At 34.9% G+C, this 20,324-nt stretch overlaps 2 protein-coding genes across 3 annotated transcripts; one reads left to right on the top strand and one right to left on the bottom strand.

Moving 5' to 3' along the window:
• The first annotated feature begins 3 nt into the window (after positions 1-3).
• On the top strand, positions 4-4,005 carry LOC106179881 (la-related protein 6). The gene has a single exon (XM_087000005.1). The coding sequence runs from the start codon at positions 144-146 to the stop codon at positions 1,548-1,550; it is 1,407 nt and encodes a 468-aa protein (XP_086856131.1). The 5' UTR covers positions 4-143; the 3' UTR covers positions 1,551-4,005.
• Positions 3,910-20,190, bottom strand: LOC106179878 (centlein). Of its 2 annotated transcripts, none has more exons than XM_087000002.1 (36): positions 20,102-20,190; positions 19,264-19,331; positions 18,679-18,743; positions 18,419-18,507; positions 16,096-16,224; positions 14,967-15,133; positions 14,626-14,729; positions 14,435-14,491; positions 14,136-14,233; positions 13,329-13,438; positions 13,080-13,132; positions 12,767-12,850; positions 12,458-12,571; positions 12,145-12,245; positions 11,744-11,945; positions 11,220-11,341; positions 10,665-10,787; positions 10,435-10,535; positions 10,083-10,192; positions 9,826-9,914; positions 9,496-9,582; positions 9,076-9,208; positions 8,823-8,914; positions 8,565-8,658; positions 8,342-8,411; positions 7,893-8,032; positions 7,358-7,489; positions 7,121-7,246; positions 6,416-6,513; positions 6,130-6,238; positions 5,879-5,938; positions 5,444-5,539; positions 5,072-5,257; positions 4,685-4,879; positions 4,451-4,525; positions 3,910-4,346 (listed from the first exon to the last, which is right to left on the bottom strand). In XM_087000002.1, the coding sequence occupies exons 2-36, from the start codon at positions 19,283-19,285 to the stop codon at positions 4,260-4,262; spliced, it is 3,720 nt and encodes a 1,239-aa protein (XP_086856128.1). In that variant the 5' UTR covers positions 19,286-19,331; positions 20,102-20,190; the 3' UTR covers positions 3,910-4,259. The 2 variants fall into 2 exon arrangements, with proteins under 2 accessions (XP_086856128.1, XP_013419127.2); XM_013563673.3 differs by having other exon boundaries at positions 10,086-10,192.
• Positions 20,191-20,324: the final 134 nt, after the last annotated feature.

Below are 20,324 nucleotides of genomic sequence, written 5' to 3'. Positions count from 1 at the left end.
GATTGGTCCATCTAAGATGCTATTGATTGTGGATGGAATGTTTGCAGGTGTCTGTCGAGGTTTGCTTGAGTAACAGATTTTTGGAATTTTCACCAAAAATCTGAACTAACTTTGATTATTCAACAGAACATACAACATTAATAATGAGTGGAGAAGACATTAAAATCATCGAACCAACTGACAGCCCTGCAAATGGTGGAGGAGACACGGGTCTCCCGATGTCGGTACCTGTGCTACGCGTGGAAAAGCTGAAGGAAGAGGAGTGCTCAAATTATAACAGTGACAGCGAGTGTGCCAGTGTAGGGTATCCGTCAGATGTAGATGCTGATATTGTCAATGAATCAGTGGGAGAGTTTACCCCTCCGACAGACGAGCTGCGAGATAAAATTATCACCCAAGTGGAGTTTTATTTCTCAGATGCTAATATCCTCAAAGATGCTTTCCTTCTTAAACATGTGAGAAGAAATAAAATGGGATACGTCAGCATCAAGCTCATCACCTCTTTTAAGAAAGTCAAGTCACTTACAAAAGATTTTAGAGTTGTTGCTTACAGCTTGAAACAGTCTGAGAAATTGGAAGTCAATTCAGAAGAAACTAAAGTTCGTCGTATGGAGCCTCTACCAGAATGGGATGAAACAACGCCTTCGAGGACTGTAGTGGCATTTAACTTGCCAATGACAGATCCTTCTATAGAATCAGTTGCTGAATTGTTTTCTAAGCATGGTGAGATAGCCTTAATTCGTATAATTAGGCCTGGCAAGGCCATACCTTCTGATGTAAAGAAGCATCTTAGTAAGCATCCCCAGCTGGAAACCTCAGTCTGTGCTGTTATTGAATTTGAAAACCATGAATCTGCCAAAAATGCTGTTGAAAGTGTAGACAAAGACAACTGGAGATCAGCCATCCATGTTGCACTTTTGGCAGAACCAAAAAAGAAAGAGAAAGGAGAGAAGAAAACTGAAAATAAGAAAGAAGGGAAAAATGATAAGAAAAAGAACAAGAAAAAAGGTACTCGTATAGATGAACTGGCTCGTGATGACTCCTCATGCTACAGCAGTGGCTCAGATGCTGAATATTCACCACTACCAACAAGAAAAAACCAACAACGTAATTCTCTCAGTCCAAACCAGGACATGAATCGTCTCAGCCCCCACTCCTCGCCTAAAAGCAGCCCTCACACAAGTCCCAAATCTAGTCCTAGGCCACAGAGGAAAAACAAGGGGAAGTCTCCACTCATAGATTCTGGGCATAGTCGCAGCCCAAAGGCTAGTCCACTAACCAGCCCAGAATTGGGACGCAGAAGGTGCTACTCAGCAGGGGCAAGACCAGCAGGAGATGGATCTGACATCAGCCCTTCCTCAAGTCCCTGGGTACAACGAAGATTGAAGGCTGCTCAGGATATAAGTCCCTTGGCCAAGATGCAGGGCAATGGTGGTCCCTTAGTAAACAAGCGTACGGAAGAAAAAGAGAGAATTCTACGCCAACCTCGTGGTCCGGATGGTACAAGAGGATTTGGGAAAGGCCGAGGTCAAATAATTAATAGTTCCTAATTGTTTTGTCATAATGTTTATTATTGTGATGCCTTGTAAAAGAATAGAGAACAGAGAAATATTTTTCATAGGTCTCCATTATTTTTGACGTGTAACATTATAGTTGTGGGCACATGTATATCCTTGTTAACCAAGTGCACCATGGCATTCATGTTTGCAGACTCCAGAGGAGTTGAATGATGCAGGTTTCTGATGTAATGCTCATTGAAGACCTGCTGTTGAGGTGACCTTGCTCAGAATAATGAGGACACTTTGTTGGAAAGAAAAAGGAATGTTGAAAACCAGAAGTGAAAGGAGATATGAATTTCAAGTTTTAAGATTTGACAGTGTGTGCTTGGAAAGCAGTTTTTAGCTTTTATAGCCCTAGACTATGATCAAGAAATGTGGTTTAGTTTTAAGTTAATGAAGATGCAGCCAGCCAGTATGACAGACATTTGTTTACAATTCATGACTCGTGCATGATTCAAAAATGATTAATTCAAAGAGGCATTTTAAGAATTGTATTTGCCAACTATTGTGCAGGTCTGTCTATTTTTCAACCTTAGTTTTGATGTATATATATACTGTGGCTGGGAGCTGGCCAGTAATGGCATTTTAGTGTATAACTTGTACATCTTATTTCAATCAACACTTTTGCATATGGCAGCTCTGAAATGGGTCACCTTTTGTCTTATGTACTAAGCCACACTAGTCACATATAATGAATGGCTGTGGTTCCATAATGAGGTCATTTCTCTGATTAAATCGCAGTAGAACTTAAAGGAATTTTTTAATTGCAATGCTGTTATGGTCATGTATCTTTCATTAAGGAAATGTGTCATTTAGGCAGCTGAGATTTAACAGGTAGTTTGCATTTTGAATAAGATGCCACGTTGTTGTATTTTTGTAAATTCAGGACTTTTGCATCAGTAGTAAACACCAGAATATTGTCTTATTAAAGCCAAAGGCAGGAACATTCCCTGGTATTGTACACTTCTACTGATGTCCTCATCATATGGTGCAATATAGGCAGCAGTCATTTCCAAATGATAAGAAACCACTAGCTCTGTCAATTAATGATTTGACTAGTAATTTTTTAAATCCAGAACTTTTGGCTACAAAGTGCATATGATTTTTAGATAAGGGCAGAAGCCATAAGGGGGAGGTTACTGAAACTTTCAGGTCATGTTTATAGCCGAATTTCATATGAATTTGAGCCTTGGCTATGGTGGTCATGTACCAAATAATATAACTTAATGTCACATTGATTTTTTAATTATATGGTATTTATATTCAATCTTAATTTTACAGGGTTGCATTCATTTAAGGTCTTTTCTTTACCTGAATAAGGGGACAATTTATTTTATTTTTATTTCTTAAAAAGCATTTTAAAATTGGATGTTGAAAGTGCCAGTACCAAAATGCTTACTTGCCAGATATGTAGAAGTTTTTCTTGGTTTAGTTCAGCCATCTTTTTATTTAATACATTGAAGTATTTTAAGATTAACATTGGCGTTTTTACCTAAACACATCCAGTTTGCAGTGATAATACCTTTTTTATGTGTTATGTGTAGTCTCATTGCAGTAATACATTAATCTTTCTATAATGGTTGGTCTAGCAGAATTGATAAGGTTAATTTGGTTGTTTTTATATAAGTAAACACATTGGCACTAGAGGATATATTTAGTCTTGTGCATTTTTTCTTTTGTTACAGAGGTCCATTAAATTATTATTATTTTTTTTTTTTTGAGCGTATAAACATTATTTCATCAATATTGTAAAAGTTTCGAGGAATTTTCTCACAGTAATTGAATTACATTACATCTTGAAAGATTTAAATGTTATTATTTTGTCTTTGCTCTGTTTAAATATCAAGTTGAAGTCAAATGTCAACAAAATTTAGCTTGCAATTCTATAAATGCACTTTCTTAATAACATTGGTCAACAATACAGTTATGTAAGAACAGCTTGAAAATTAAGCACCAAACAAAGCCGGTCACATTTTTTGGGAAGATAGTTCCACTGCTGATATTCGTATCTGAGTAAGCCAATTTAGTCCATTAAAACAAATAAAAATTAACTTGTTAATGTGATAAATGTACATAGATATATATATTTCCTGTTTACTTGTTGGAGAAGCTGTAATTACGCTTTCCCTATCTGTGCCGTCTGGAGGGAAGTGTTGGTTCTTATATATCCAAAGAATGTTCAGTCAATTTTGATCAAAGGTAGTTTATTAAACTACGGGTCAAGAGGAGGCATATGCTCCATTTCCTGTTCAGATGCTTTAGTTTATTTTGCATTCCCTTGATTGTTTTGTAACCATGCTATGTCATATCATGGCTATGTACTGTAATGACAACAGGAAAAACAAAACAGTGAAAAATAGTTTAGCTTTATTTGTAATGTAAGATGTGAATCCAAGTATAAAATGAGCACAACAGTTCAGTTGAAGCCAATAAATATGTGATAAAATATGGGCTTTGGTTTTCTTACAACATACGTGACTGTGCATTAAATTCTGCACTACGGCAAGTCGCTTGACGTAAAAGGAATCTAAATCATTCAGTTAATTTTTTATTCCTTATACGTTGCTGCCATTATGTTCTACAGCGCTGAAAGAGGCAAGCTTCCTATTGTATTATAATGCTGTGTGACAATTTGGAATGTAAACTGGATGACAAGGCAGAGGGAAGTATCTTGGTACAATTGTTTTAACCAATGTGATGCTACCTCCCTCGCAGCTTGCAAGAGAGTTCAATTCTTTCTTCAATTTTGTCTGTGAAAAGTTCCATCAAGGGCTCTGAAAACTGCATCTGGAAAAGAATGTTTATGTAAGTGTCATACAAATGAAATGGCCTCTTTTGATTAAAAGAAAACTTGGCAAACAGTAACATATTATAAATTTTGGTAAGCCTACCCTTGTCTTCAGTAACTTTTCCCATTGTTTGTTCCACTTTTTGTCCTTTCTTCTTTCAGCTTCTGACACAAAATCCTGAAAAACATTTTATTTTCAAAAATAGCTTTTGTCTAGTTGACAATCAAACTTATCTGCTTCAGTTTCTCTCCTTTTGCCTAACACAATCAGCTGAAAAACGTAATAAGTTTATCATTTGTTTAACATAAAAGATTGTCATAAAATACTCTTCCTTACAGTGCTTATGTCCTCTTCCTCGCTAAGCATTAAATCTTCCAGCTCTGACTGGCTGATGTTGAGAATGTTTTGAGCAACACGCTGTGCTTTCTTCAATGATTCCCCAGCTTCAGCCACTTTTCCCTCACGCTGTAACTGCTGCTTTAACATAGTACGGGCCTGGTGAATTCCACGCAATAGTTCATGTGCTAAACTCTACAAACAAAGAAAAATGTGACCGTCATTCCAAACTGCTAGTCTAAGAGAGTACTTGAAAATTGATACATGATAAATCTTACAAGTGACTTATGTCCCTTAAGCTGACAACCCATTGCTATAAGCAAAACGGGGATTAAGAGGTGGATTACAATGTGACCAGTATATTCCATGAGAAAATACTACAAATACCTTCACAAATTTCTGATGTTCATTAATCTGCATGTGGGCGTTGTTAAGCTTAGTCTGTGCTGCCTCCATGGCAGCCTCACTTTGACCTGCAAGGCCATGGAGCTGTTGCTTAGCAGCAGTCTCTACAGCAACAACAGTCTTCTGCAACTCACTCAGTTTTGCTTGGTTCTCTGTCAGTTGTTTTGCCTGTAAGAGAGTAAGCATTCTCTGAGTTTTTTTTTTAAGTCTACTTTTTAGCTCCTAACAGTGTCAAATTTGAATTCCTACTTAATGATTTCTTAACCACTGATATCCTCTAATAATTCTTGTAAATATCAGAATTTTGAACACTCTAGTTATACATTACAAACACTACTAACAAAAGCAAGTTACCTTTTTCTCAAGATCACTTTTTGTTTTCATCAACTGCTCTTCTGATTCATGCTTTTCCTTTGTGATTGCATTTAATCTGCGTCTCAAAGACTCATTCTGCAAGAAAAATAAATACAAAGCATTTATTTTCAATACAGCTAAAATCCATAACTGAGTCATGTTACTGTATCAAACATATTACATTAGTTAATAAACAATCAAATATTGATATGGTTATCATTTTCCATTTACCTTACCATATTTAAACAAACAGCTTGTTTTCACATATCAGTGTAGTAAATACACGTATATAAATCTGACTACATAAAATTGTAGTTTGTGTCTGACAAAGAGCCTTTCTCAAACCAGTAGTACCAAGAATGTAAAAGTAAACCAGATCTACCTCTTTTCTAGTTTTTGAAGAAAAATGTTTCAAAAAAGACAACATGCACTTACATATATTTTTGTTTTGTCCAACACATCTTGGAGTGTTTTCATTTTAATTTCCATTTCCTCCTACAAAAAAAGTTAAAAGTGCTCATTTCCAAGTGTAAAGAATTTCTACATATAACATGAAACATCACAAAGATCAAATTTCCCATTTTTTCAAATGTGGGAATTGAAATTCTACCATCCCCTTATTTTTCCCATATCTTGGCCTTAACAAGACGGCAAGAGAAATGACAGAATCTAATAAAATTCCTTACCAAAGCTCCGCTATCCGATTTCATATTTTCTTGGGCAATTTTCATTTTTAGTCTCATATCCTCCACCAGAGTGCGCTTCTGTGCATTGTCTCTTTCCAACCTATTTGCTCTGATAGAAAAAAAAACATGGATGTGTTAATAAATAAATAAAATCAGAGCATTAGTTGCAACTGTCATGTTACACTAAATATGTGTGCACTCAATATACACTCTTCAAATTAATCAATGTTTTAAATTATGTAAATACAATGAAGGCCTCTACTTCCCAAATGATTATTTTACTCACTTTTCCTGTAAGGTTTGTATTTGTTCTTCCAACTCTTCTCTTTCTCCCTTCATAGCTTTCAGAAGTGTGGACTGTCTGGACACCTCAGCTGATGATACCTATGCAACAAATTTACACACAAAATGTATATATACAAGGCATATAATCATATATCTTTTGAAATTCCACGAATTTCAACTATAACTTCATTGCTTTAAAGGGGCAAATTGACTATTAGACCTTTGTATAGCAAATATTTATTTTTCCTGGAAATTTCAACATTTTTCATTAAAATTGTCAAGGCACTGCCACACCAAAACCATTCACAGAATTGCAATCTATTAAATCATTTACCAGTTGAAAGTTTCTATCATAAGAGTCACTTTTGCAATGGACACAAATACTGTTGAATTTCACTAATGAAAGTAAAAATTAATCATTTAGAACTTGAAAACAGGTTGAAGAATATTAATTTTCTCGATGGTTTTGGAAATGGTATAGACTGGTAATAAAAGGAAACCGCAGAAATTTCCAGGAAAATTAATCTATTGCTATATAAATGTCTACTGTGAATTGTACGCCCTTAAAGAGCTTTATCAATAAGCTTAAGCATATAAATCTATGAGCCTTTCCAAGAACTATTTGATACTATTGCAGAACATTACAGAACAGTACCCTGCAGAAAAATCTGACAAATGCTTTGAAGTTTTCTGTCACAAAGAATACCTTGAGTCTGGTTTCTAAATGCTTCCATTCCTGATCTGTGTGTTTTGAATCCAAATCACCTGCCAGATTCCTTTCTTCCAACAATTTATTTTTATCCTGAAGACTTTCAACATCTAAAGAAAGTTTCTGAAAAAAAAGACGAGAGAATAAATCAGCCAACACAAATCTATGAAACACTTCACTTTTCATTCTCAATTTAATAACCAGTACAACCTTTTCACAGTAAACTGTAAATACCTGCATAGTTTGTCTCATCATCTTTATTTTCTGATTAGCTGCATTCAAGTCTGCCTGTAGCTGTTGGTAGCTTTCCTTCTGTTCTTCCAAGGATTTCAGTGCAGTGGCCCGCGATGTGCGCAACATCTGAACCTGAAAAATTTCCAGTAGAGACAATTGATTATTTCTCATTCTTAATGCTTCCCTCTGTCTCATGCAGTATGTTTAAAAGTATAAAATTCTTGGTAGTGAGGCTAATGACAAATCAATAATCATGTATTCTTTATCTATACTGATATGTCTCAGTGCAGTGCCCATGAAATAATGTGACAAGTCAGCTTAAGTCTTGCCAGTGCCTAAAATGTGTTAAAACATCACAATAAATCAAGTATTTGTAAAAGAATATACATAAATCAACAAATAATTTGAAGCACCACATCTTCCTACAAAAATTTTTTTAAATTTAAAAAAAAATTAATTTTTAAAAATAAAAATCAATTAAAACCATCACAGGTCTATAAGATGATTTTTTTCCTGCTGATCATATGAGCTATACCTGTCTTTGCAGCCCAGTGACCCTGTTTTTCATAGTTGCCAACTGTCTGCTTCCTGATGCCACCTTGGAGCTGAAGACCTTGATCTTCGGGGCATCTTTCAAAGGAGAAGTGGCCGAATCCCTCGTGGTGGGAAGATCATCTACAGGAAAAGAAAAGCAAGTGCAATATATTTTCACAATTCAGTGTCAATATATGACTTTAAATACTGTTCAGGGGCGGATCCAGAGATATTTACTGACAGTCTTCCAAATTATCTTTGTTGATCCATTCTCCATTTTGACCGTCTTCCGACAGAAAACATTAGATACCCGTCAATGTAAACTAGAAAATCTGACCGTCTTCCAGAAGACCCAGAAGACGGCCTAAATCCGCCCCTGCTGTTTTGTAACCTCAAGATTGGGACCACAGAATGAAAACAATGGTGATAACCAGAGAGCATGACCCTTACCTGCCACTGCTGTTGTGGAAACCTCACTATCCTCTTCACCTGAATCGGGTTTCTTGCCTCTCCTTGGTGTCTGAATAGTTATAAGCAATACAAAGATTAAATTAAACTATATACATCTGATTATTTATTCCAGGCTGGCAATTTTCGACATAAATTTTGTAGATAAATAAATATTCTTCAAGTTCAATATCTCTCTATTACTATCCTAGATAGATATAATTACTTTTTTACGATCTTGAGCAGTCTGCACAATGGCCTGTCCAAGACTATCCTCCTCTGAACTAGAACTCTCAGAATAATTGCTTCCATCGACAACACTGAAAAACAAACAAAAATATAAAGATAATCTTAAAAATTTCCCTGTAAATTTAAGACATCAAACACTTTGAGCAAGACCAGGTAACTCCAATAAAAACTGCCTACATTTATATCTTCTTATAAAATAAATAAATAAATAAAAACAAGAGAGTTCCCCCCATACCTTTCAGTAGACACACTCTCCCAGCCTTCCTGGTTGAAGTCCTTGAATGCATGCTTCATTTTTTCTATGGACTTGTTTAATGCTTTCTGATACTGAAAGAGAGATGCAGCTAAGTTATACAGATTTAATATGTGTGTGGAACAAGCAAACAGAAATCATTCTTTTTAAATTATTTGTTTAATAATTGTTTCTTGAATTAATATTAACTGAATGATAAGTAGACTCTACAGATATTCCAAGTCTACGTATGTACCTGCTTGGCAACAGGACTTGATTTTTGACCTTTTCTACCCTTCGTTGACTTCTTGGTTGTTGTTATTAGCTTTTCCACTGTTGTTCTAGAAACTTCAACTTTGTCTGCTTGTGCTCTCAGTTCTAGCTGCAACCTGTAAAGACACGAAAAGTGCAATGTAGCCCTATGTGTAATTTTTTCAAAACAAGGTCTGCATATCACACATACAGGAATAATGGCTCTTTGAAAAGAATGTCACCAATCCTAAAGTGCTTGCAGAAATCAACCATTGCCATTACAACAAAATTACAAATTAATTTTAACTTAATTTTTATCTTTTGAATCAATGTATTCTGTCTGCCTCTGTCAATATTGAGCCATTCACACAGTTTTGCATTAATCATGACCAGTACAGCAGCTATGTTAATGCATTTCACAAACCTGTGAATTGAGGACTGGAGATTAGCAATCTCTATTCTGCGATCAGATTCACCTTGTTTTAACTGGTTAATCTCTGACTTCAAAGACCTTGATAATAAAGCAAATAGGTAAATATTATGAAATAAAGTTAACTTGTAACTTAAAAGACATTGAAAAAAAAAATAAAATGATTAGTCAAGATCTTGATTTGCTAATATTTCCTGATAACCATTATGTTTTCCTGTTTTTTTGTCTCTACATTTCTTCAATTTTAGTAGTCATGTTTCTTAGAGAATCCCTCCTGTCAAGCAAAGAAGTGTAAAAATTTGTGCTAAATTGCAAAATCCAAACCTTTTGTCCTCCAGGAGCTGTTCATTTTCATCTTGTAAGTTTGTCAGATCTTTCTCTAGTTGATGAATCTCATTTATTCTTGCACTTAGCTGAAAAAAAATGTAACTGAAATGCTAAACCTTCCACAGAGAAAATAATTATGTATCATTCTTCGATCCTTTGGCACGAAGAGAAATCACACACACACACACACACACACACACACACACACACACACAAAAAAAAAAAAAAAAAAAAAAAAAAAAAGATAAACATACTACCTGCTCTCTGGCCTCCTCTAAGATTTCCTTACTTTCCCTAAGTTCTTCCTTCAAGTCTCGTTTTGGGGTGCTTGACCTTTCCTTCTCTTTAAGTAGGAATTGCAACTCTGAAAAAAATCCACCTTACAGTCAACAAACTCAGGGTCAACAAATCAAAGATGAAATATTTATGATAGCATGTTGAAATTGCTTACTATGTACTTTTACAGAAACATTGTACTTTCCTCACTAACAGCATTACCAAGTCTAAGCCAGACATGATCTGATGTCAGCATGATGTGTCAATATTTTAATATCAAGTGGCTTTTATAATGAATCAATGCATTGCTATTAGTCCTCTATTTAGTACCTTCTTTCTCCTGTTGTAGACATGCTTTTAGTTCATGTATAGTGGCATTGTCCTGACTGGCCTGCACTCTGAGGGTGTCCACTTCTTCTTGAAGATTTATCCTATAATACCGAACAGTAACTTTATAATAATTATAGCGGTGAAACACTTCTATTCATGAAAGGGACCAATAAACATACATTGGTTTTATAAACAAAATATTAATTTTTGGGGGGTAAAAATTGATTTACCTTTCCACAAGTAAGTTTTTGTTTTCTTTTCTTAAAACAGCGACTTCATTCCACACAGATTCACTATTTTCCCTCTGCAGAGATTTGGGATCTGGACGAGTGATTTTCTTGCGTTTTACACTTCTGAAACATCAAATCAAGATTCTGTTGACAACAGCAGATTAAAAATCGGAAAACACAAGTCTATATACTAAATCATACTTTCTAATCAATTTGAAAATACACACTAGGTATTTTGAATAATAAAATTGCAAATATTCCAAACCTTTATTTTAAGGTTTACTTCTACTACCAATGTCATAATAATGATAAACAATAATATTATATCTACACACTGAGCTCTGTGACACATTCTTTATTCAGGTAGCTTATGTTGAAAAGAATCATCTCCATATATGTTCTGTAGGACTGAAGTCAAAGCAAGTGGACGCTGGGGCCAATATAGGCAATGACAGCTACATGCATGAGGTTATAATTAACTGCATAATAAATACTCCAAATATGCCCTAAAGAGATGATCCACATGAGATAGTTATAACTTAAGTTAAACTCAACCTTTTCTGCTCCTCCTCATGTGTCAGCAGCTGTTCTTTGACTAGTCTATAGTTCTTTTGCAACATGTGTAGTCTGTCTAATCTCCTGTCATGAGCAGACCTCACAGTTTCCAGCTCCCTGATCTGGTTAAATAGAATATAATACACTTACAAACTGTCAGCATATTATAAATCAAGCACTGCTAAATATTTACATGAACAAAGACCACTTACTCAAAATGATTGCTACTCTGATAGATACTAAACATATCCTATCTGGAATTTTCACCATGAATCAAATGTTCCTTGTGAAAAAAAGCAGGGTACTCAAAATTTTGGTTAGACATTTAGACAAACAGTCTTCTTGACACTTCTAAAATAGAGGAAATCAACTTCACCTAATTCAGATTTAAAAAGAGCTAACTGGTCAAACACTAAAACAATCCACAATACCTGACATCTTAAAATACTTTTTCACCATTTTAAAAAATCATCAACACAAAAATACTTTAAAGCAAATTAACAATATTAACAAAACATATTTACTTTCATTTCTAATTTTCTTTGTGTTTCCTCCAGTTTCATTTCAGCAATATCCAATTGCTTTTTCAAGTCTTTCATGGTGTTTTTTCTTGGAGACACAGACCTTGACCTTGATGGTGTGGACACCTGGTGGGGACGGCTGCGTATTGGAGAAATGTGAAGATCGTCCAAATCTTTAGGAGCTCTTTCTAACTGTCCAATTATTCTGTAATGAAAATACAATGCCAAAATTAATGATTTAATTCATCTTTATACAAACCTGCATTATGTGGTTCTAATAGCAACAGTTTTTATGAAACCAGTTCATAAAATGAGGTCCACCTGTGTTCACATTCAGTATAAGAGTTACTTTAACACACATATATAACAAAAGAGGGCCTTTATATCAATTCTGTTTCACTTACCTGTTTTTTTCTCTTACTCTTTCCTTTAGTTCTTCAATCTCCTCTTGCTGTCTCTGTAACTCATACTCTGTCTCCGCATCAGGCTCAAATGTTTGGATTTCCTACACAAATACAACATCAGTGATACTCAAACATTTTGTTTAAAATAAAAAATTAAATACATAACCCTTAATAAAATGAAAATCATTTCATTTTTTTTTCTTAACTTGATCAGAGATAAGGTATAAATACAACAACCAAGTTTTTGGATAAATCCAGAATGCTCTCATTTCTAAATATTCAGAGTTCTATCAATAAATGAGACTGATTTCACCTTGTCTTCCCCAAGCAAACTGGCCTGAGCAGCAAAACTCCTGTTGCTAGGAGCAGAAGCTTGTTCCAAATCTTTCTTGAGGTCTGCAATTTCTTCTTCTTTTTCCAATAGTTGCTAAAACAGCAAAAATCACCATGTAATTAGGGATATAATTAATTTTATGGACAACTCAATTAGAGCATATCATGTGCCTTTCCTACATACGAAAAGATAAACCATGGAGCACATATAAAATTGGTGAAGGATGTGAAAAATAGAAATGTGTTCTCAAAGTAAAATCATGGTATAATATCAAGGTGTATTGCTTACTTTCTTCAATTCCAGCACCTCCTGCTTGCCCTCTGTCTCTATACCCTGTAGCCTTTTAAAGTCAGCCTCCAGTTCATCATACATCTGGAAACAAAACACAGACAACTGTATATCATCAAAATGTCTATTGGTATTTTGTAAATAATAATAAATACAAAATTGATGAAACTTATGTGTATCAAGTTTTCAACTAACTATTCTTGATATGACTTCACCAAAAAAATTATTCTTCTTAAAAAATATTGGTGACTGGAAAGTCAATTTCAAAGATGTGTGCACACTGTACATTGACAATGTATTGTTCTCCTATTACCTTCTTCAAGGTGACAGCCTCCATAGAGTAGGCACTTTCCTGGTTATGAAGCACTGGGAATGAACAATAAGCAGTGGGTGTCACAGTGTGTACTGCATATTAACATTCTTTTAAAATGTTTAATAACAATATCTTTTAAAGTAAAAGTTAAGCAATTTACAGTATAGAAATTTATTCTCCACTGGCGGAAATAAAACATTCAAGACTGATCAGTAGCTATTATATATAATAGTTCTACATTGCATTTACTTCTCTGTGTATCCTGCTGCAGGGTCTGTAGCTGCCTTATAAGTTCTGCTTGCTGTGCTGCATGCTCACCACACTGGTTGTGGCTCTCCCACAGTTCTGACAACTCATGCCTGAATACAAATATATACACAAATATATAAAACAGAAATAAAACAAAATTTTACCTATTTACCCTTGTTTTTTAAATGAAACAAAACTCTAATATAATATATCTTCTATGTGTAAGAGGTTATGTTAAGATTTGGGCAACAAAGCATATTTTTTTAAAGACCAATTATCACACTGAAATGTGATCTTCCAAATGAATAGGTTTGTTTTATTCAGAAAACTTAATAATGAAATTTATGAATCAGAATCCAATTCAGCGAATTTTAATTTCAATCTGCACTACAGTATGTTGACACAAGATGAAAACAGACAAGTTTTTTCAGGGAAATGGTTCAGGTTGAACCCTAACATTATGATCTGGTATAATATAATATATGTCCATGAAATCTCAGCTTGTTGAACTGATGAAATTAGGCAGACCATTTAACTGATTTACAGATCATATGGATTATCATAATGATACTCACTTATAAAAATCTAAAAACTTGACAGAAATATTTCAGACATTAACCACAACCTTGTTTTGTTGGGATTTCAAAAATTTGTGAGTATCAGCATAATGATTCATATGACCTATACATCTTACACATGTAAGTTATCAATTTTAAATGTTTTATGAAAAACAGCCACAGCCATGAGCTGTAATTTAAAACTTAAATTTTCCTTGCAGCTCATGGCCAATGCCAAGTATCTCCCTACCTAACTGCCTCTAGTTCCTTATTTTTCTCTTTCACCACTTTACTGTGGTTAAGTGCCTGACCTTCCAACCTATTCAAAGTAGCTTTTAAATCTGAAACCTTTAAAAAAAGGAACTGTAAAGTAAAACACCACATAAGTCAATAATTAATTAAAAAGTTTATCAAAACTTAAGAAAGATCTTCATCTGCAATTAAAAGGATAGCATAATTTACGGTTCTAGATGCAACTGAAACTTAGCCAAGTTTATGTAACAAATAATTTTCAGTCATGGTATGTGTAATATGTATTCAAGTGTATACCTCTTGCACTTGCTTTTCAGAACTTAAACTTGCATCTTTCAACTGCTTTTCAAGTGCCTGAAATAAATGACAGAGATTGCTTCAGATTTTTTCCTTTACCATTCTTTTCAAGTTTTGACTTAATCTTTAAAAAGTTTTAAATTCCAAATTTTCTTTTTGTCATTTTCAAATATGACATACTGGTGAGTTACCTTAATTTTGTCTTCCTGGTTTACTTTGACAGCAATAGCATCAGCTTTATCTCCTTTCACAGTCAGTAGTTCCATGCGGAGTTTAGACACCTGATCAGCCAGTTCTAGCAATGCAAAAACATATCAAAGATATTACTCATCTACAACTACCATTTCACCCTCTCTCTATCTCCCTTCAAGTACAATGTCAGTGAAATGGCTATACAGCATTTAAAAATATTTCTTATAATGAAATTATGAAATCAAAACCAGAAATCTATCTGCTAGTCATCCTTTATTCTGTCCACATAAAAACATACACCATAAGGAATTCACAAGTATGCGCGCACACATGCACACACCTTGTTTCTCTTCCTTCAACTGCTGAAGTCTACTCTGATATGAGCTATCTCTCTCCACATCTCTCTTCTCCTGTGTCTGCAGCTTGTCTTCAAGTAGAGAAGTCCTACTAGTCAGAATAGTTTTGTCCTTCTCCAGATTATCCAGTTCATTTTGTAGCTCAACTTTCCTGAAATAGTAATAAATTAGCAATAAAAACAAATGTATGAAGAATATCATCACATCACTTTCCAAACTTCTGAAAAAATTCCACTTTGCATATTTAAAATAAATCATACTTTATCACACAATAAAAAAAATATTTCCCATCATTACTTCAGTTATATAAGGAGGTGAAAAGACAATCATATTTTATTTTAACATTGATAATGCCCTACTGTCAACTATGAAAAAAAGTGAAATATTACAATAGAATAAAAAACTTCCTTTATCTTATGCCAAAACTTGTGAAGTAAAAAAAAAAAGCAAAATTTTGGCAAACGAGGCTGATGTGGCCCACTGATTGTCTCTTCTGTATGCATGACTTAAACCAAGATCAAAGACAGTGTAATTTGCAAGGTGTTAATTCCATCAATGAGCAGACTTTGCAGCACTCCAGTCATGTTCCTGCATGCTTGACTTGACAGTCATTTCCACTGAGAGGCCACTTGGACTCGACACAACATTTATCTTTAGAAAAAAAAAATTGATAATTATCTTAAAACAACTTTTGGCCAGAACAGGGGTTCTGACACATCTGGGGTTAGTCTAGCAAAATGCTTGCTGATCTGGAAGATAGTGGAGTAGTAGTAAGTGAATCAGAAGACACCAGTGCCAGAGACCAATACTACGCCAGTGTTGACTGCCAAAATGTGTACGAGGAAAAATGTCTTTTCAAAAGATGGTAATTTTGTCCTTGTGTACCCAATTTGTTATTTCATTTACTTCAAAATGAATAAATTATGAAAATGTTTATGCTCATGGTATATTACATTCTAATTTTAAAAGTGGGTCGGCCATATTTGATCTGTTAGTCTGTAGGTCAACTTGTTCTGAATGTGGCCTTTCAGCCTGTTTAACTGGATCTGACCCATAAACTGGACAGGTCACTGATCCGGTCCTGATCTGTCCTTACTATTCACCCAATATTACCTCTGTAACATGGCATTCAACTCCTGCCCCTGGGTCACCACTGTCCCCTCCAGCTGACGAATCTTGGTGTCCTTGACCTGAAGGATCTCTAATACTTTACGGTCTTTAATCTCTGCCTTTTCTTTCTCCCTATAATGAAAACCTATCATATAAAATATATGGCAAAAATTTTCATCGGTTGTGTTATGCATGTAAATTGCAATAATAAACAGTTCAATCAACAGTTATTACCACTCCAATATACAAGTGTTCAATGAGACTCCTTCATCAGCAGCCTCTACTTAAAAGCTGCACTCAATCATCCCCCCCTCCCCCATACCCTACTTCTGTAGAAAGGGCAAATAAAGGCCAAGGAGAGAAACTCCTCCATCGTTTAGTTGCATCTTACTCCAATCAACTCTATTAAACAAAAGGTGGAACACCAAGAAAACTCTAAAACAAAATAGTAAAGAACAATCATGCACACATTTTGTTGTAATGTTGGATGTGCTTTCTATAACCATTAACCACTATTCACTAAAAAAGATGTATACAAATCCCTCTCATTGCACTTTCAATGATGATGCATTAATCAATTAATATTAACTGAGTACATTAATAAATTTATCCGAATGTAATTTTTCCATTCTTCTATTACATCCATATATAGTTAATCATTTTAGTTATTTTTTGTATCCAATGATCATGATCTTTAAGATTTTAAAATGGGACTTTTCTATGAACACACACATATATACATAATATTGACAATTTTGCATCAATTTATGTGCAATTTGAAGGGTAATAAAAATAAATGGGGTGTTCTCTCAAGCACAACTATCAACTGACTTTGTCACACAGTGATATTACATCCATGTGTGTGCAACAATGTTTTCAATCAAACATCATCAACCCCCTCCCAACCACTTCTGACATATGAGTCATAACTATCTTGAAAGTGTGAAATCCCCAAATGTACATACACACCCTCACCTCTGTCCAATCTCAACTGTAAAAGTACACTTTAAAATATGAGGACAATGCATCAAATGTCACTGGGTACCAAGTAACAAAAATACAATTATGACTCTCCCTAGAAATGTCATGGAAAAAACAACAACATGCAATAAGGACATTTCCCTCCCAGTATGTGTACAAAGGGCTGACTGGAACTGGAAAGGACACATGTCACATGCGATCTCCGTTTTAACTCATAAAATGTGAATTACCAGCAGCATAGGACAATTATGACTTCACCTGTTAAGGTGCAAAAAGAACAGTAATTAATTCATTTCTTGATGGAAAAATCTATTGATCAGTCTTGGGTGAACCCTGTGTCTGTATTCCCGGTGGCTCCAGTGCACTGTGACGGTGTACCCCGGTGACATGCAATGCTGCAATTGGGGAAATCACAACTCAGGAACACTAGACTAGAGGAGATAGTTCAGCAAGGACAATATGACATGTACCACACAAAGAATGAGGTCCATGACTGATCTGGGCGGAAGAACCAACATCTTCTGTGACATTTTTTCCCTTTAATTCAAGTCCTGCAGTTCAGTTTGAACTGGGCGGAAGTTCCTACTTCTTCTGTGACAATTTTTCTTTTAATTAAAGATGTTCAGTTCAGTGAGGCAGGAAACACAGTGGAAAGAACAGATAAATCAATGTATGACTAGGGATAGTTAAGAGTATTTGACACTTTTTAATACATGTGTAACAAAGACCAAAAAAAATGATTAATATAAAATGCTTAATAATTTTATCTAGAAAAGTTAATCCACATACTTCTTATATTACACAGCTTATATTTCCAAACTCAAACAAAAACTATCATATAAGGTGTGGCAGTCCATTTCCTAAATATCAAAAAGAAAAAAAAACAAAAACGTGAATCACCTTCCAAATTTATTGGAAAAAGATCATACACAAAGGACATGGATAATCATTCAATTTCACTTAATTACTGAATTTTTAAATATATCATCTTTTGTAGAACAACACTGGCAGTGCATTAAGATTAGGCCTTTTACACTTCATGTGGTACAATTTTCAGTGCTGCCCCTGTTTGAGAGCTTGGAAACCTAATATCTAAACGAAGCCCCTGAACTTGACACAGCCAGGTAACTCCATGTGAAAATGACCTTAGTTTAGTACCTACGGTACATCATTCACAAAATCCTGAAAGAGAAGTGATCACCATCAGCCCCCCCACCCCCACCCCACCCCCTGCTGTTTTACAGGCACTGAGTTGCATTCAAACAGTCTTAGGCACAATCCACTCTGTAATCTGGCAGTCTGACGAAGTAAAATAGTGTAGATCTGAATGCAGCTACTAACTCACCTCTGTACAACCATGCTGACAGCCTGAGTGATATCTGGATTGGCAACCTGGAGACGCTTCCACAGGGACCACACAAATTCTTTATCTCCCTGCAATACAATAAGAACCTGGACTTAGGGCTCATTCCCCAAGAAACTATTGGTCCATGTATATCAAACCAACTCTGTGGGGAATCTCGCTGAATGCAATCAGATTAGCAAATTAACACCCCTCCTCCTGGCATTGAGCTGAATACAGAAAAGCTGGTTATAGTGCCTTACCTGACACTGTGCAAGCTCATCTGCCAGGGCATCATTTTCGGCTCTAAGCCTCACAATCTCAGCATCTGAAATGAAAAGGATGTATAAACATCAGCTGTGCTCAAAATTACAATCATGGTCACTATCATGTCTGTGACTTGAATGTCCTAATCAAAATGATTTTAAAAGGTAACTCTCGAATCACATAACCATTTTGAAATTGAAACAACTGACATGTGTATTTAATCTTTTTATCTAGAGGAAACTCTATGACAAGACTGTCACAGGTATGATTGTATGTTAGGTGAGCACAGTTGAAATGCAATACAAGTCTGAGAACTTGAATATAAGTCAACATCAAAGTCAGTCATTGGAGTCTTGTAGTGTGGAGCTGGGGGAAGATAGGCACCAGTGCAGCTGTGAAAAAAACATTATATTGAGTACCTCAGTCTTTTCATTTGAAATGTGAGACACTCAGACATCAATGTATTGATCAATGCTTAACAAAATACAAGAGTGTACTGCATACCCCAGAGTATGTGACAAATAAGAAAGTGTTTGTGCTAAATATTTTGTAGTCCAAACTGTCTTTAAGTTTAAAATTACCTTTCTCACGCTGAAGTTCCATGATTCTGGATATCTTTCTTTAAATCAATTGGGACACTTGATTTAACCTGCAATAAATATAATGTTCGAATGTATGTACATCTATTCCCTTTTAAAAAAGAAATTATGTACAGTAACATGTGTGTTAATGCAAATCATTAAATTTACACAACATAGTGACTGGCAAGTTGTTCATCTGCACCGTAGACCCACCATATATGTATGATGGGTCCAAGTCTTCACTGAATAAGAGAAAAATGTTGATCAGTAGCTAAGCAGCATATAACATTTCAATAAATACCAATGTTCAGAGTAGCCAAAAGATATACTGGCTTTGTTTAGTTCTTATTCACGGATATTAGTCTTGAAGTCAATAGCATGGGGCAACAGAAAGTGACAGAAGCCTAATCCTTGTTTAAGACATACATATGCAGAACTAGTGCTTGCAGTTGATGTAATCTTGGACATAACGTTATTATGTCCAAGATGTAATTGTTCAAAATTATGACAACTTATTTAAATGGTTTTCTACTACCTATTTTCGCTTGGTTACTGTTTATTTGTTTAAGAAACTGCAGGCATTCAATTAAGATTATTTGGTTTGGCCTTATATCTAATGTGAAGTCCTAACATAAGATCTTTTTGTTGGTTTGACGTTCGATCATTACACTGTAGGTCAACTTTTTAGTTCTACAGGGATTACTGTCTGAAGAGTGGAAAGAGTGAGATTGTGAAATTTATCTATTAAGCTTAGGTAATAAGAGGGATAAAACATTAATCTACAAGTAAAATGCGAAATGTATCAATGCATAATACGACTTAACACTAAAACTCTTACCGCCCATAGCGTGTATGTTTTGAAAGCGTGTTTACACTTCTGTGATTTTCAAATCAGCCTCTTTTAAACATAAAGCGGTACTAGTTGTCGTAAGATCTAGCATCAAATACCAATACAGGTAAGATATGAAAAAACTAGATGTCAAATATGGCTTCTTTGCAGATAACATTTTTTACTTATGTATGTACCTATAAAACTTTATGATTAAATCTTTCGTAAAAAT

Source organism: Lingula anatina, chromosome 1, assembly GCF_051362555.1.
Source record: "Lingula anatina isolate TDL-2025a chromosome 1, LinAna3.0, whole genome shotgun sequence".
NCBI classification, from domain to species: Eukaryota; Metazoa; Brachiopoda; class Lingulata; order Lingulida; family Lingulidae; genus Lingula; species Lingula anatina.
Note: the sequence above shows the minus strand (reverse complement) of the source record. Positions and strands in the feature narration are given on the sequence as shown.

Coding starts and splice junctions, on each gene's coding strand:
- LOC106179878 (XM_087000002.1), bottom strand. CDS start 19,285: ATGGAACTTCAGCGTGAGAAAG. Junction 13,439..14,135: donor AAGGAACTAGAGGCAGTTAG/GTAGGGAGATAC, acceptor ATTTGTATTCAG/GCATGAGTTGTCAGAACTGT. Junction 4,347..4,450: donor AAAAGTTACTGAAGACAAGG/GTAGGCTTACCA, acceptor ATTCTTTTCCAG/ATGCAGTTTTCAGAGCCCTT.
- LOC106179881 (XM_087000005.1), top strand. CDS start 144: ATGAGTGGAGAAGACATTAAAATCATCGAACCAACTGACAGCCCTGCA.